The 14,045-nt window shown below is 35.0% G+C and overlaps 1 protein-coding gene across 4 annotated transcripts in view; it reads left to right on the top strand.

The window, feature by feature from the left end:
- TTBK2 (tau tubulin kinase 2) overlaps nt 1-14,045 on the top strand; it is a 69,616-nt gene that overhangs the window by 44,685 nt on the left and 10,886 nt on the right. For 2 of the 4 annotated variants that reach the window (XM_015864699.3, XM_015864700.3), the window contains 3 exons: nt 861-1,072; nt 2,255-2,855; nt 6,644-6,892. In XM_015864699.3, coding sequence (XP_015720185.2) covers nt 861-1,072; nt 2,255-2,855; nt 6,644-6,892 — 1,062 coding nt within the window. Of the gene's footprint in view, nt 1-860; nt 1,073-2,254; nt 2,856-6,643; nt 6,893-8,097; nt 8,251-14,045 lie in introns of those variants that run through there. The other 2 variants (XM_085548898.1, XM_015864701.3) reach the window with 2 other exon arrangements.

The raw sequence follows: 14,045 nt of genomic DNA, 5'->3' as shown, positions 1-14,045 counted from the left end.
AATCACAGCATTTCATGTTTTCAGACACTCTTACTAGACTTTATATTCAGAAAATATAGCTCTTTATCTTGATATAAAAATGTTTTAAACAGCTCAATAGGCATGTGTTACTGAAATGCTCTTTAGATAGAGAGATCTCTAGTTTTCAGGCTGCTGCTGCTTATTTCTAGAAAAAAATGCATTGTGGTAGACCATAAGACATGGTGCCTATTTTCAGAGTTGCTGTGTTTGTTTTTTTCTTTGTTTTTATTATTCTTTATTTTTACCGAAGAGGGAGAGAGCCAGTTGCTTTGATTTAAACAAATGCAATTTTTGTTAGTTGCATCTGTTGAAATTAAGGATAATAATGATTCCCATGCTTCAAGCTGTGTCCAGCTTGTATACAAGATGGAATGCAGTTGAGCTAAAATACTGTTCTAGGTTGAGCGTCATAAGGGCAGCTTTGGAAACTAATTTTTCTGTATTAAAAACTGTTGGCTCTGAAGCAGACTGAAGATGCTTCTAAGTGACTGGTTTCAAACTTCTATTGAGGAAGATTTTAGAGATGGGTATGAAAAATCAATGTAAATTTAAATATATTACTGTTTGTTTGTTTTTTATTTAGACTCTTGTTTTTAGACATGCCCAGAGCTGTTGCAGTACTACTGGTATATTACTAGACCTTTTTTTGGCTGTTGTGGGTTCATGCTGAAGAGCCCGTTTAAACTATCTTAAATGTGGTGCAAGCTTAAGGACCATTCCATATACAAATTGGCTTACCAATGGATAAAATCCTGGATGGTATTCACCTTATAATTCTGTGCCTTCTTCTATTTTGCCATTCCTAGTGTGTTATGCTTTTGTTTTTACTTTTTGCCCAGGCTGCCACAGAAGAGGAAAATAGCCATGGACCTGTGAATGGAATGCTTAATGCACCAAGTCAAGGTTCTCCAGTTCGTGTCCGCTCAGAGACTACCCAGCTGGACAGAGATGTCCCACTGGTTCGAAAGCTACGTTCAATTCACAGCTTTGAACTTGAAAAGCGTCTGACGTTGGAGTCAAAGCCAGACACTGATAAATTTCTTGAGAACTGGTAAATAAATTATTTCTATTTTATCCTTACTTTTTACAGAATATGTTGCCAAGACAGTATAGTCTCTCTACTATTTATTTTAAAAAGAAAAGAAAAAGAAAAAAAAGATTAATGCTAGTATAGAGCTAAGGTCTTTTTTTTAGAAAAAAAATCTTTCATTTCAGGATGATGTTTATTATCTTTTCTTCACTGGAATGGTCTTGACATTTGACAGTCATTTCAGCTCATCTGAAATAGGAGTGATGACGTCAAGTGCTCAGTAGAGCTAACGTGGGGCTGGTTGCTAGGAGATGAGAAGGACAGCTTACAAGAAGCTGAGGGTTTTTTGTTTTGTTTTGTTTTTTAATTTTAACAACATTAAGCTAGAAGTCTACTTTCATGTTCCAGATTTGGTTATACTAAAAAACGTTGAGCCAACACTAAAAAAAAAAAAACCCACAAAACTGTTAGAAAACAATAGTATTAAAATGGAATTTGAAGGCAGAGAAAGGAAAGCCATATCAGAGCTGATTAAATCAATTAGCCCTCACATAGAAAAAATAAAGGAAAATACAGATACATTGCAGTCTGTCTGAGAGGCAGTGGCTGAGGTGGGACACAGTAGAAAATAGATGAGATGTTGGCAGTGGCAAAATCCTGCTAATATACCATTGAGGATTAGGAATTTGAATTTGTTTGAAGCAAGTTAAGCAAAGCATAAGTTTTCAATCAATCTGAAAAACAGAAATATCAATTTTGAAAGCATCTTCTAACTTGTTGGAGAATTCTGCTTATTCTGTTCCACTTGGATTCTTTGCACTGTAGCTTAAATGCAGGTGGAAACCAGAACACTGAGCTGTCAATTGCTCATGATCCTCTCTGCCATTCTCTCAGGCTAATTGCCCTGATATGTGTGCAAATTCCTAAGACCATCTAACAATTTTTGCTTGCCAACAGGGTTATTTTTTTTTGAAGAAGTGGATAATAAACATCACAGTGAAATAATTGTTTTCTTCTCTATATTTGTTTCTCTTTTCTTTAACTTAAGTTATTCAATTTCCTCAGGTTGTGGCTCTTTCATTATAGATTTTTCTAAAATACAACAACAGTTTTTCCATAAGTCTGGTTCTCATTAACTGAAAAACTATAAAATGTAGCCTACATCATTAGTAACTAATTCAAATATTAATTTCTTTTCTTAAGTTTGGAGAAGAGGCAGAAAGACTTGAATGCTGCAGCAGAGACTGCAGTTGCTGCTGTTCCTCCTCTTCCTCAGAAATCACTTATCCCTGCTCCTGTGACTTCCCGCATGGACCATGTTTGGCACTATGATGAAGAATATCTTCCAGATGTTTCAAAACCTTTGTCAGCTGGTTCTCCAGAACAAGTTGATGGTGTTGTTGGCAATGGATTTGTAGCTGTCAACTTAAGCTCCTGCAGGCAGGAGATTGATTCTAAGGAATGGGTGATAATAGATAAGGAACGGGACTTGCAGGATTTCAGGACAAATGAAGTTTTGGGGCACAAAATGACTGGAAGTCCCTCAGATGAAGAGCCAGAGGTACTACAAGTTCTAGAGGAGTCCCCTCCAGAAGAGCAGCCCAGGCAGGGAGGCTGGGCAGGAAACAGTGTCCATGCCAAGAATCAAACCTCAGGGGGGGAGCTTCTTCTAGCCATGGAAAGTCATCCTGCTTCTGAGCAGCTTACAGACAAATTGGAACTTCTGACAGGAGCTGCGGGACAGCTCCTTGCAGCCACCCCTACAAGTCCCATGGAAGCTCAAGCAGAAGGAGCACTCACTCCGGTAAGACACTCTCTGTTTTATTAAACTTCTCTTTGTTGGCAATTATGTGAGGTGATAATAAGTGAAAATCAATTCATACATGAACATAAAATCACAATGAATGTGCTACAGTTTTTGTTGCAAAGCTAAGTTAGAAATGAAATCCCTAGAACAACACCTGTTCTAGAAGTTAGCCAAGTTATGTGAAAGACTGTGCTTTCCTCAAGGATCTGTTCTTATGACCTTCTGTGTGGAGGCAGCATGACATGCTATTTGAGACAGGTAGGACAGACTACCCTAATCTTCAAAACACTTGTTATGCGATGTTTGAAAGGTGCTGTGGATTATTATTGTTGTTTTTTTTTTTTTAAAGCATTTTTGTGGTTGAACTAATCTTACCTTTCTTAAAAAGAGTAATTTCCTTAACCTGACATCCCCTATGGTAGTAAATTAAAGTTGACTAAAAATGATAGTTCAAGGTAAAAATATCATGTTGATGCTGTATTTTTTTTCTGTAATACCATCTTTTTTTTTTTTTTTTTTTTTTCTTTTTTCTTTTTTTTTTACCACAAACTTATCTGTCCACCATTTATTTCTTACAGCTATACTTGCTACTGCCAGTGCAGTTCAAAGCAAGAGACACAATTATGGGAGAAGGCAATAGCCTGAAGAGGCTATACTGTGCCTGCTGGTTGGTTTTATTACCTCTCATTGTGTACAGCAACTGCTGCCAAAGCTGTAATATTGAGACAAGAGCGTCTCCTTTGAACTGATATAAAGATAACAGTGACAAATACCACAACCCCTTAGGCATGCTGTTATAACCCCCAAAAATTTATGTATCTCATGCTGTATGATTTAGCTTAGCATATGCTTCTTATTGTATTTTGGACCACAAAACCAAACTGGGGGAGCAGAGTACAGTTACGTGAAACTAATGTAAAATGTTCAAGATATTGTTGGAATCATACTAAAAATGCGTTGAAAGACTTTGTGTAATTTTAATAGTGAAGTTGATGCTGTGTTTATGAAGCAATAACTACCTTAATAAGATTCAAATGTTTTTGTTTAATGTTTTAATGTTTTTCTGCTAATTTTAGTTATGTTACCTGTTACTAAGAGATTAGATCCTGGAATATAAGTTTGGGACTATATATAAAATGATTTAAAATAAGTGTTACTAAAAGGGGTTAAAGATGGATGTTGAAATTTCAGTAGTGTAGTATCTTAGAGTAATTTCTAAAGAGATTACCCATTTCAAATGGCTTGAAACCATAGAATGTCAGTCTTCGTAATCTTTGTAATACACCTCCAATATGGATTTCTAGTGACATTATCACTTAGGAGAAGGTATGATGAGTTGTGATCTTCGAGCTTATTCTGAGTTTGAAAATTTGGATAGGTTTTTGTTTGTTTGTTTGTTTCAAATATGCAAGTATTTACTTTAACGTTATAATAAGTGAATGAATGAAAAAGGTTTTAGTGGTAGCAAGGGTGTTTCTGTATAGGAAACTGAAGGTGTCTTCACACACATACACACACAATTTTAATTTCCTCTGAGGGAAAGAAATAGCTGATCTGTAGTCCTTCCATTTGCAGGTAATTGTTTTTCAGGATATCGTGTGTAGACAAGTTTTTGTGTTTTTTTTTTTAATTTGTGATAATATCAGTTACATACAGCATCAGTGCTCCTATTAAGAATGTGAGATTGTAGAAGTTCAAGAGGGGAATCTGAGCTCAAAGAGTAAGAGAAAAAATATGTGGAGTACAGTCAAGGATTAAAGGATTAAATGTGATTTCTGTGGGGACCTCCAGAGATCGAGTCCAATCCCCCCGAAGTTATTATATAAGTTACTGGTTTGGTGATTAGCAAGTTTTGGGCTTAAGAAAACCCTACATGTCCACAAATGATAGCATAATTTACTACGTGTATGTAAAGAGGCAATTTTCTTGTTATCAGACATGGTTTTGCAGTCATACAGAATAGATTACCCAGTAAGTACCGATTTGATCTAGCTTGGTCATGGGCAGTCAGTTTCTGCTGAATTTCTCATAGAATGCCGGTATGTATGTACTGACTGTATGATTTCGTGTTGGCTTTCTGTAGAGTTTGGCTTCAGCAGGACAAGCAGTTCCTGATTTACAGTAATGTCTGCTGGTGTTGAGTTAATTTGTCAAAAGAATTAGAAGTGATATAGACTATTCAGAAAATTATATTGGAGCAGCACTTTGCATTCTATTGCTTTTTTCTTGTTCTTTATCTGGTTTTATGAGTTTAATGCTGAACTTGCTGTGTTGTTGAACCGTGGCCTCATTAATTTACTGTCTTTATATTTAATTGCAGTGACCTCCATATGGTAGATACACAAAACTGTTTGCAACATAGGATATTTGTCAAGCAGTTATTTCAGGAAAAAAACCAACAATGATGTTAAAGTAATCCAATATTTATCAGCTAATGCCCATTTCAGCTTCAGTTTAAGTTAGACAACAGTTTGCTCTGGTCACATTTTATTGGCAACCTAGTACCAAATATATATATGCATGGTTACAGAAGTTGTTTAACTCTATGAATCTGCTTATTTTTATTACTTAGCAATATCGTTCAAATTAGTATTTTATACATCGAGTTATGTTGTATCAATAAAACTGCTCTTAAATTTTCATTTATCGGAGGGTTTTTAGTTCTGTAGTGTTCATGTGCTTTATAGTCTCAGTTTCTATGAGGCACTGGAAATAGTTGGTTTTTTTCTTCAGTTAAAAGATAGATATGTAGTAAGGGAACTGAAGCTTTAGGATTGACGCAAGTGGAAAAATACCTTTTCCTTTGAAAACAAAATCCTGACAGGTGTGCTCTGTTTCCAAGGAATACAGGTTAGAATTGAAAATATCACAACGGGAAATGGAAAGTCATGTCTGGACTTTCCATATTGCTACTGTTAGTTTCCATATCCCTACTGTTCGTGGATTTTCCAAATATAATTGGAACAAAACCCTGTAAGCCATAAACAGTAATCTCACTGACAGGTATTTAGATGGGTTGCCACTTATTCAGCATAGGTAAAGGCCTTAGAAGGGATCAGTTGGCTTCAGAACTGTTCATCAAGTCTATAGGTTTTATTAGAGTCAATAACCAACTTGAAAATGTACTTTCTTTAAAATTACTTTGTAACACTTTGGCTTTACCATTCCTGTTGGTTTTGCTCTTTTCTAAATGTTTGCTTGATATGACACTAGGTGAAGCAGTTGTTGATGGATTTTCCAGGCCAAAGTATCCTGCAAATTCAGTTCCATGTTTGGGAAATTTCAGCAGAATTGTTTAGTGCTAATCTTACTGATTAATCCCATCAGCTATGGTTCTATACACTGCTATAGCCATAGTTACACAGTCACGTTTGTAAAGCGTGCAGTGGGTGTATCTGCTAAAATGATACTTATCATTGAAAACAGCACTGTTGAATGGATATGCTGAGCGTTTGTGAGGACCAGCCAACAATCAGCCAGCCTCTCTACATGGTGTTCTTGGAACAGACTGTGTTAGTTCATTAAATCTGTCCTAGGTTCAGGAGCCAGCAGGAGAAAGGATGCTCTCTTCTGACTTGGATGTTAGATTTGTTGTTTTTTTTAAATTGATGGAAAATATGATAATTAGACTTTAAAACAACAACAACGAAAACCCTCTTAAATTATGAGCTTTTACCATATGAGGGAGATTGTAATGCAGTCTTCTAAGAAAATGCAGGACAGTAACAAGAATTACTACAGTATTGATTTCTGAACCTTACTTTTTCCCTGCCATGTTCTCACAGCTCAACTCATCTCATATGCTGCATTTCTCCACTCCAAGAATTTCAAGTCCCATCCTCCGCACCATGAGCCCTATAGCCTATCTGTCCATCTACCCGGACCCTCTGAAAGAGGCTGGTTTACCAAGGAGTCAATCAGCTGAGAGCCACTCCTCTTCTTCTCGCTCAACTGGTCGTAGGCAGCTTCCTGTCATTCCCTGTGGCAACAAGTTTCCCCCTGTCATTCGCATCTCAAAAGCACAACTTCAGCAGGTGAATAAGTCTTGTCTTCATAGAAATGACTGCATTATAGCAGTCATCTGCAAAGTTTTTTAGTTGCTCTGCAGAGTTTGGTACCAGGTGCATATGCTAGACATACTGCTTTGCACACCTTACAGAAAACTTCGGAAGATAAGATGAATTAAGAGAACGAGAATCAGTTTATTGAGGAATTGAGCCAGAAGTTCTGTTACAAAGATATATGTAATTCCATTTAGAAGTGGTTACTGCGGATCACAGGTTACTGTGATTCCCATGCACAGAGGGATTTTCTCTTGGAAAAGGTAGGATTAATAAATCTAAGAAATGTATACATATTTTTTTCTTTCAAAATGGAAATTAAAATCCCTCTTTTTTTATTTAAAAATGTTCCTGTAATCTATCAATAATAGCAGGTAGATTTTGAATTGGGAATGCTTATTAAATTTTGGACTTCTGTAAATTATCCTTACATGAAGGAGTAGGATATAGTCAAAGTTCTACTTAGTTCTACAAATTTCTGCTTCTAATTCCTCAACAATTCAGGGATTGTTCTACTGCTTACAGTATATATAAAGCAAAGATGACAACTACTGGATTAATACTTAATGGAAATGTCAATAGAGAAAGCAGAATTTTCATAACTTTGTATTTCCAATTTATTTACACTATGAAAATGAAAAAGACTTGAAATCAAATTAAAGTTTAGCGTAATTTGTCTATTATTAACAAAATTGTTAAGATTGACTTGTAAAGCAGTATGGCATAGCATTAATGCACAAGGCCATAACATATCATCATCATTTTACCATTAATTTTTCATTTGGATTATATTTTATGTTGTCATTTATTTCCAACTTATTTTTCAGTATAACTTTAACTATGTGAATTTATTTTTCTCCATGAAGTGTGCACAGAAGTATTGATTTAGAAAGTTAACCATCATCATTAGGTACTTTCAAACTTGAGTAGGATCAGTGGTGAGCGATAACAGAGGTGAGTGGCTGTTGACTAGGGAAAAGGACTTTGGAGAAATTAATTCATTTAAAATTAAGCTTTGGTGTTAGTTTGTATCCCAGAATATGAAATGGATGGGTATTTTTTTGCTTGTACATCTGCAATTTAAATTTTTCAATTAGGATATATTGCAGTTGTAATTACCAAACTCCTCGTAATACTCGAAGTAGGTTTTCATACAGAATCTTCTCTGGCTTCCTTAGTACCCAACAGCTGCAATATTATGAGTGGCTCTGAAGCGGTATATTCTTGTCATGTGAAAAAGAATAGGTATTGTGCCAGGTGCTGCTACTGAGTAGTGTGAAAAAGGGAAGGGATGAAGATTATATGCAGGATTCTCAGCCGTCCCTTTCTTCTTATCTGGTAAGTCCATAACTGCTTTGTTTCTTTTCCTTGATTTTTGACACTCCTGGCTTTACTGAGAGTGTCATTTCCAGAGTTTCATTTGCTGTGGAAGCTACAAGCATGTGAATCTTCAGTTTATTTCAACAATGAAAGCCTTATGTACTTTATGGCTCACTGAAGAACTGAAATAATTTTACAGATCCTCTTCTCTTTTACATTTCAGTGGTGTTAGGTACTTAGCAAGTTGGAAACTCCAGCAGCATGAAAGATAAATATGCATGTTAGTAACCTGAAGCTTTTATCCAATTAAATACTAAAAAATATTTTAATACTATTATGTATTATTCTGGATAAATATTTGGTACTGAATATATTTTCATGTATTTACTGCTGCTTGCCATTTAGTTTAGTATCCATACCTAATGAATTGCAGCTCAGAGATCTTCACCATTGAATTTAGTTTCTGGTACTAAGAAGTAAACAGTGATACATTTGTTCCTGAAATAAGGCAAAGGTGTTTTCTTTCCTGATTGTTGATGAGTGAGGGTTCAGAAACTGTGTTGCAGCCTTGTTTGGTTTGATGTCAGATAGATGGGGGGTAATGAAATGTATGTATATTCCTCATTCACTAGAGGAATGAAAATTTTCTAGTTTTCTAGCTATGGTAGTCTTCTATTGTACAGCAGCCAATTTATAATTATTCTAGAATCCAGCTTTTAATGAATGTGGATTCCATATTTGTATGTCATTCTGATGTTTCTTCTTCTTTTCTTTCTTTCTTTTTTTTTTTTTTTTTAAGTGTTTGGTGAGACATGCCTGGATGTGTTTAAGAGCCATTTTGATGTTGTGCTCAGAGATATGATTTAGCAGAGGGTTGTCATAGTTAGGGTTCTTGGTTAGGCTGTGGCTGAACTTGATGACCTTTGAGGTCTTTTCCTACCTGAGTAATTCTATGTACAAACAGGGCTAATTTTAAATTCATGATTTTATTGCTGTTCATTCTGTTAGGGAATGGTTAATTTGTGTCTCATGTGTAAAGTAGTTGAAATTGGTTAGCACTTTCACATGTATTTTTTTGCAGGTCTTATTTTTCCCAGTAAGGTACCTTACTGCAATGCTTTAAAAACTATGTTATAGGCATATAGTTACATTATTAGCTTCAGAGTACTTGGAAATCTTCCCACACAAAATGCTGTGGAAATGCAAGCCACTGTGTACATATTTATATCCAAGATGAGAAATAATACACTAATCCGAGTTGGAAAATTTACCTTAATTTATTGAGCATCTCACTGGAATTCAGGGGCCTGTGGAGTAATAGTAAGGCAAGACTTGTTTATACATTCAGGGAATAGTTAGAGCAAGTAGGTATTTCCCTTGTATAGTTGGTTTTTTATTTTTTGTTTTTGTTTTGGATGTTGTATCAGCCAGGGATGCACATTAATCTAATTAGATAGATTGACAGAGGGAAAAACAAAAATCCTTCCTTAAAGTTTGTGAATTTACTATTATCTAGCATTTTCTTTTGGTTGGATAGGTTTTTCATATGGGGAAAAAAAGAAATAGAACTTTTTTAGAAAAGGATAATGTATGCACTACCAAAATTAGGACAGGTAGAAAAGAGTTCTTCAGTGTTTCTATGTTAACACTGTATAGTTTTTGAGAAGTGATTCAATTCCAAATAGTTATTACAATTTCTAGTATAACTTGATGTGTTTACTTATTTCTTACAGCTATAGTTGTTGTAAGCAGTTTATAAACAGGGAATATGATACATGTACTAAGGTTTGTTAAAGCGATGCTGTCTTATTGTCACATTTCATCTTACTGTTACTGTGCTTGAAACCAAAACAGAATTGAATATACTGACTTCACACTTGTATGTAACCTTTAAATCTCTTACTGGCAACATGTAGCCTGTAGATCATCTGAGTGCTTGAGTGAAATCAGCTGTGTTGTGACTACTATGTGGAGCTGTGCTTTGTATTTGTCATCACACCTGTGCACAGAGGCAAAGCTAGGTAACATAACAGACTGCCAAATGATTAATGGATTTTGCTTTTAGAAGATAAGCTGGGTTCTGGTTACATCTTTGTCTGCGCACCGTGCAACTGTAATGCTTTGCATATAGAGAAAAAGAGTATTTATTAAAATATTGAAAGAGGAAAAAAAGGCTGCTATCTCTGGGTCTGCTTCCTGTGAAGAATATCTGTAAAGCACACTTATAAGCAGATTGAGAGCAGCTCGTTTTTTATACGAATCATAACTACTATTGGTGGTGAAGCACTATGGACGTAAGAAACCTGTAATGCTTTCAAACAGATCTTAACTATTATGAGGAGAGATTTTTAAAAAGTGTTTATCTAGGTTTCAGATTTTAAAATGAAATTTCATGTGTACAGTATTGTTATGACTGCATAAATTACTGTTTGTATTGAAGTCATATTAGCACAGTTTGAGTTTCATAATTTCTTCTGACATGTTTGATTTCCCAATGGAAAGTATAATATTCATGGATTGTTTCCCTCACAAGCGTAACGCAAACTTTGGGCAATGCATGCAAATACAGTGCCAATTTTATAATTGGATAGAACAGGATTCAAGTTATTACAACACACACGGGTGGATTCACCATCCCACTGAAAAATCAGAAGGGAGACTCTGAACTTTGTTTCTTGTTGTTGTGTTAGATTTTTTTTTTTTCTTTTTTGAATGCTGATGTTTGAATCTGAATGATATTTTTGCCTTTACAGAAATCAATTATATAAAGCAGACAGCAAAACTGAAGCACAAATATAGCATAGCAGTAACATGATTTTATGTATTGGTTCATAGGAATCATGTTTAAAAATCAGAAATACAGATGCTTAAAATCTGCACGCTGAAATAAAGGTAGATCTTATGTATGAATTATATGGTATTTCATGATGTCTCTTTATTGAAAGTGATATCTGGAGAGGAATGTTCAGAATTTATCTCAACAGCAGTGGCTGGACTCCACTGCTGTTGTGAAGAAGAGTATGTTCGTGTGATTGATGGTCTCTGTGTTTCTCATTTTCATGACAAAGGAAGACTGTTGTGTTTTTTTGTTTGTTTTTTTAAAAAAAGAGAGAGAAACCAGCACTGACTCTTACTAACAATATATATATATTACTTTGAAAAGGAGATCTGGTTTTGGTTGTTGTTGGTTTTTTTTTCTTCTTTTGTTTTTTTCTGATGAAATATTACTCTACAGTTTTATTGTTTCTGAAAGTTTTAGGTATTTTCTCTATGGGAACAGACATTAATGTAGAACTTAGCTTCAAATAGATCATTCTGAAGTAGAAAAAAATATTCTAAAGTTAGAAAAAATACATTTTAATGTATTTTTGATAGCTTGACTAAGCTACATTTGGTTAAAGGTTCTTGTATCATTATTATCCTTTTGTGCCTAGTAGCTCCAAAAACATTTTAAGTGCATTTTATATATCAAATATCTGTACCAGTAATTGAATAGAAATGCAACATTTTCTTTACGATCCTCTGTTATCAGAAGGAACCTCTCTAATTTGTAGTGTTTTGCTTTGTTTCTTAACTGAAAAAGCAGGATATCTTAAGTATGCTTGGGCATGACCTCTCACGGCGATCTAATTACCATCCTACTGAAGGTAGTAAAATCTCAATTTAGAAATGCTGATTGAATTGTGTTCCTTAGAGCCATTTGTATTCACTAGCTTTGATACATAAGTCACAGTCCTCATGAAATTTGTAGTTTCCAACTTTCCACAGGAAAATATTATGAAGTAGCCACGTTTCTTCAGTGGTTTTTAATCTCTGCATATTTTACACCATGAAAAAATAACCGTGATGGAGTAGAAAATTGGTTTCTGTGAAGACAGAAATGAAAGCATGAGATAAGTGTGATATCAGTTGCTGTGTTTTTACATCTCTGAAGTGTGTGTTAAAGCAAACTGATGCTTTGTTAGAAAAAGACTTTCTCTATGAAACTGAAGAACAGTGTTATGATACTAGCCCATTTTTAATTGCAGTATATATGACAGGAGTATTGTATGGGAGCTATGAAATAATTATTTGGAATTGCAGCTGCTCACCAGTTACCCAACAATTCCAGCAGTTCTATACAACTTAAGTAAGTTTGAAGAATATTCTTTAATTGATGTACATGTTGTTTGGAAGTTTGAAATTAAATGAGTACTTGCTTTGGTCACAGAATGACCAAACTAATTAACCAGTTATTACAAGGACAAACATTGTCTGAAAACAATTAAAGATGCTTCTTTTAGAGTAGTCAGGATTAGCCCCGTGGATGTGTGAGTATAGGGGTTTTTGTTAGAAAAGAACTTCTTTTACCTGTTAAGTGCTATAGGAGTAACTGAAAAGGGGAGATATTTAAAGAATATTGGAATTAGGACATGAGTAACAGATGCACTTAAATAAAGAATGTACACACTGTGTGTTCTCTATCCTCAGAAGATACCCATCACCTTAGAGGATATGAAAACACAGTGTGGAAGAGAAATTAAGCAACAGGGAAAGAATTATGAACTAAGAGGAAGGTGGTGAACTGGAAAGATTCAAGGGACTGGTATTGCAGAAGCTACAGGCCTGTATTAACATTGATCGTATTGCTTCCAGGCTGTAGAGCTAAAAATGGATGAAAAGGAGAAGGGAAAAAGAGAAAAGGCAAATGAAGTTTGATCTCATAGATACTTGAACTTATATAAGGTAGGAAAGAAGTTCTGAAGATTAAACTGATGAGTTGGGGGAAGCTGCTGCTGCTGTAAGGTCAGATTTCTACCCGCTAGTATTTTACAGTAATCCATTATTTATACCTTTAGATCTTTCAGACCAAAAGTCTGACCAACCAAAGACCATTATTTCATTGCTCTGCAATTTGCTGTTCATAGAGGATTTGATCCAAGCATGTCACTTGCTGTTGCAGCCTGTCAGAAGTTTAAAGGGAGGAAAGCCTGTCAGATATTATAGAGGATGTCTAAGAGATATTTGTTGTTCTTGTTTTTGTTCATTTTCCTTCTTAACATTCCACTCAGTATATTGTAAAGCTACTTGGAGAAAATGCAATCTGATGTACTGCCTCAGAAAACAGAATGAAATTAAGAAATGATTTAGGGAAGTCCAAAGGATTCAAGGCTGTGGTGGTGATAATTTCATTTAAGTATTTCAGAATAAAAGGATACATATATATTTTTTGTCAGAATAAAAGGTACATTGTGTGTAAGAAGAAAATTGCAGAGAACAGATTTTAAATGCTGACTTCCAGCTTTCTAGGTGCAATCAGTTTATAATGTTATCTACCTGATTGTCACATATTCCAGGGCTTTAAAAGAAGGCATATGATACAGCAGATTACCGAAAAGTACTGAGACAATATATAGAACAACATTTTCTTCTTAGTTGTGGTGCTCACACCACATAATAATGTTTGTTCCTCAGGTTCAGTGTTGTGCAAAATTGATGTAATTAGACACTGAAATATTAGAGGGAAAGATTATAGTTTGTAGCAGAAGAAAACAGAGTACAGACATTACCTTATGATGATGTCAGAGTTTTAGTTTTGCATACTAGGCCAGAAACCTGCTGCAGTGAGAAAGAATTTGCTAGCTCGAAAGAGAAGTAATGTATCTTCCAGAAGAAAGACCTGGACTTGGGAAGAAGAGTAAGTGAAGAGGACTGTTTTGCTGAATGAAACTAAACAATTTCTATTTGTTTGTCAAGGTAGAACATAAACTCAGCAAATATTAGACAAGCTTGCATAGGGAAGGAAGTAGCTAAAATTTGTGTACTC

Source organism: Coturnix japonica, chromosome 5 (assembly GCF_054131305.1).
Source record: "Coturnix japonica strain WE chromosome 5, WE-NBRP24, whole genome shotgun sequence".
Lineage (NCBI taxonomy): Eukaryota > Metazoa > Chordata > Aves > Galliformes > Phasianidae > Coturnix > Coturnix japonica.
The sequence above is the reverse complement of the archived record's forward strand: the minus strand, read 5'-3'. Positions and strand labels throughout refer to the sequence as shown.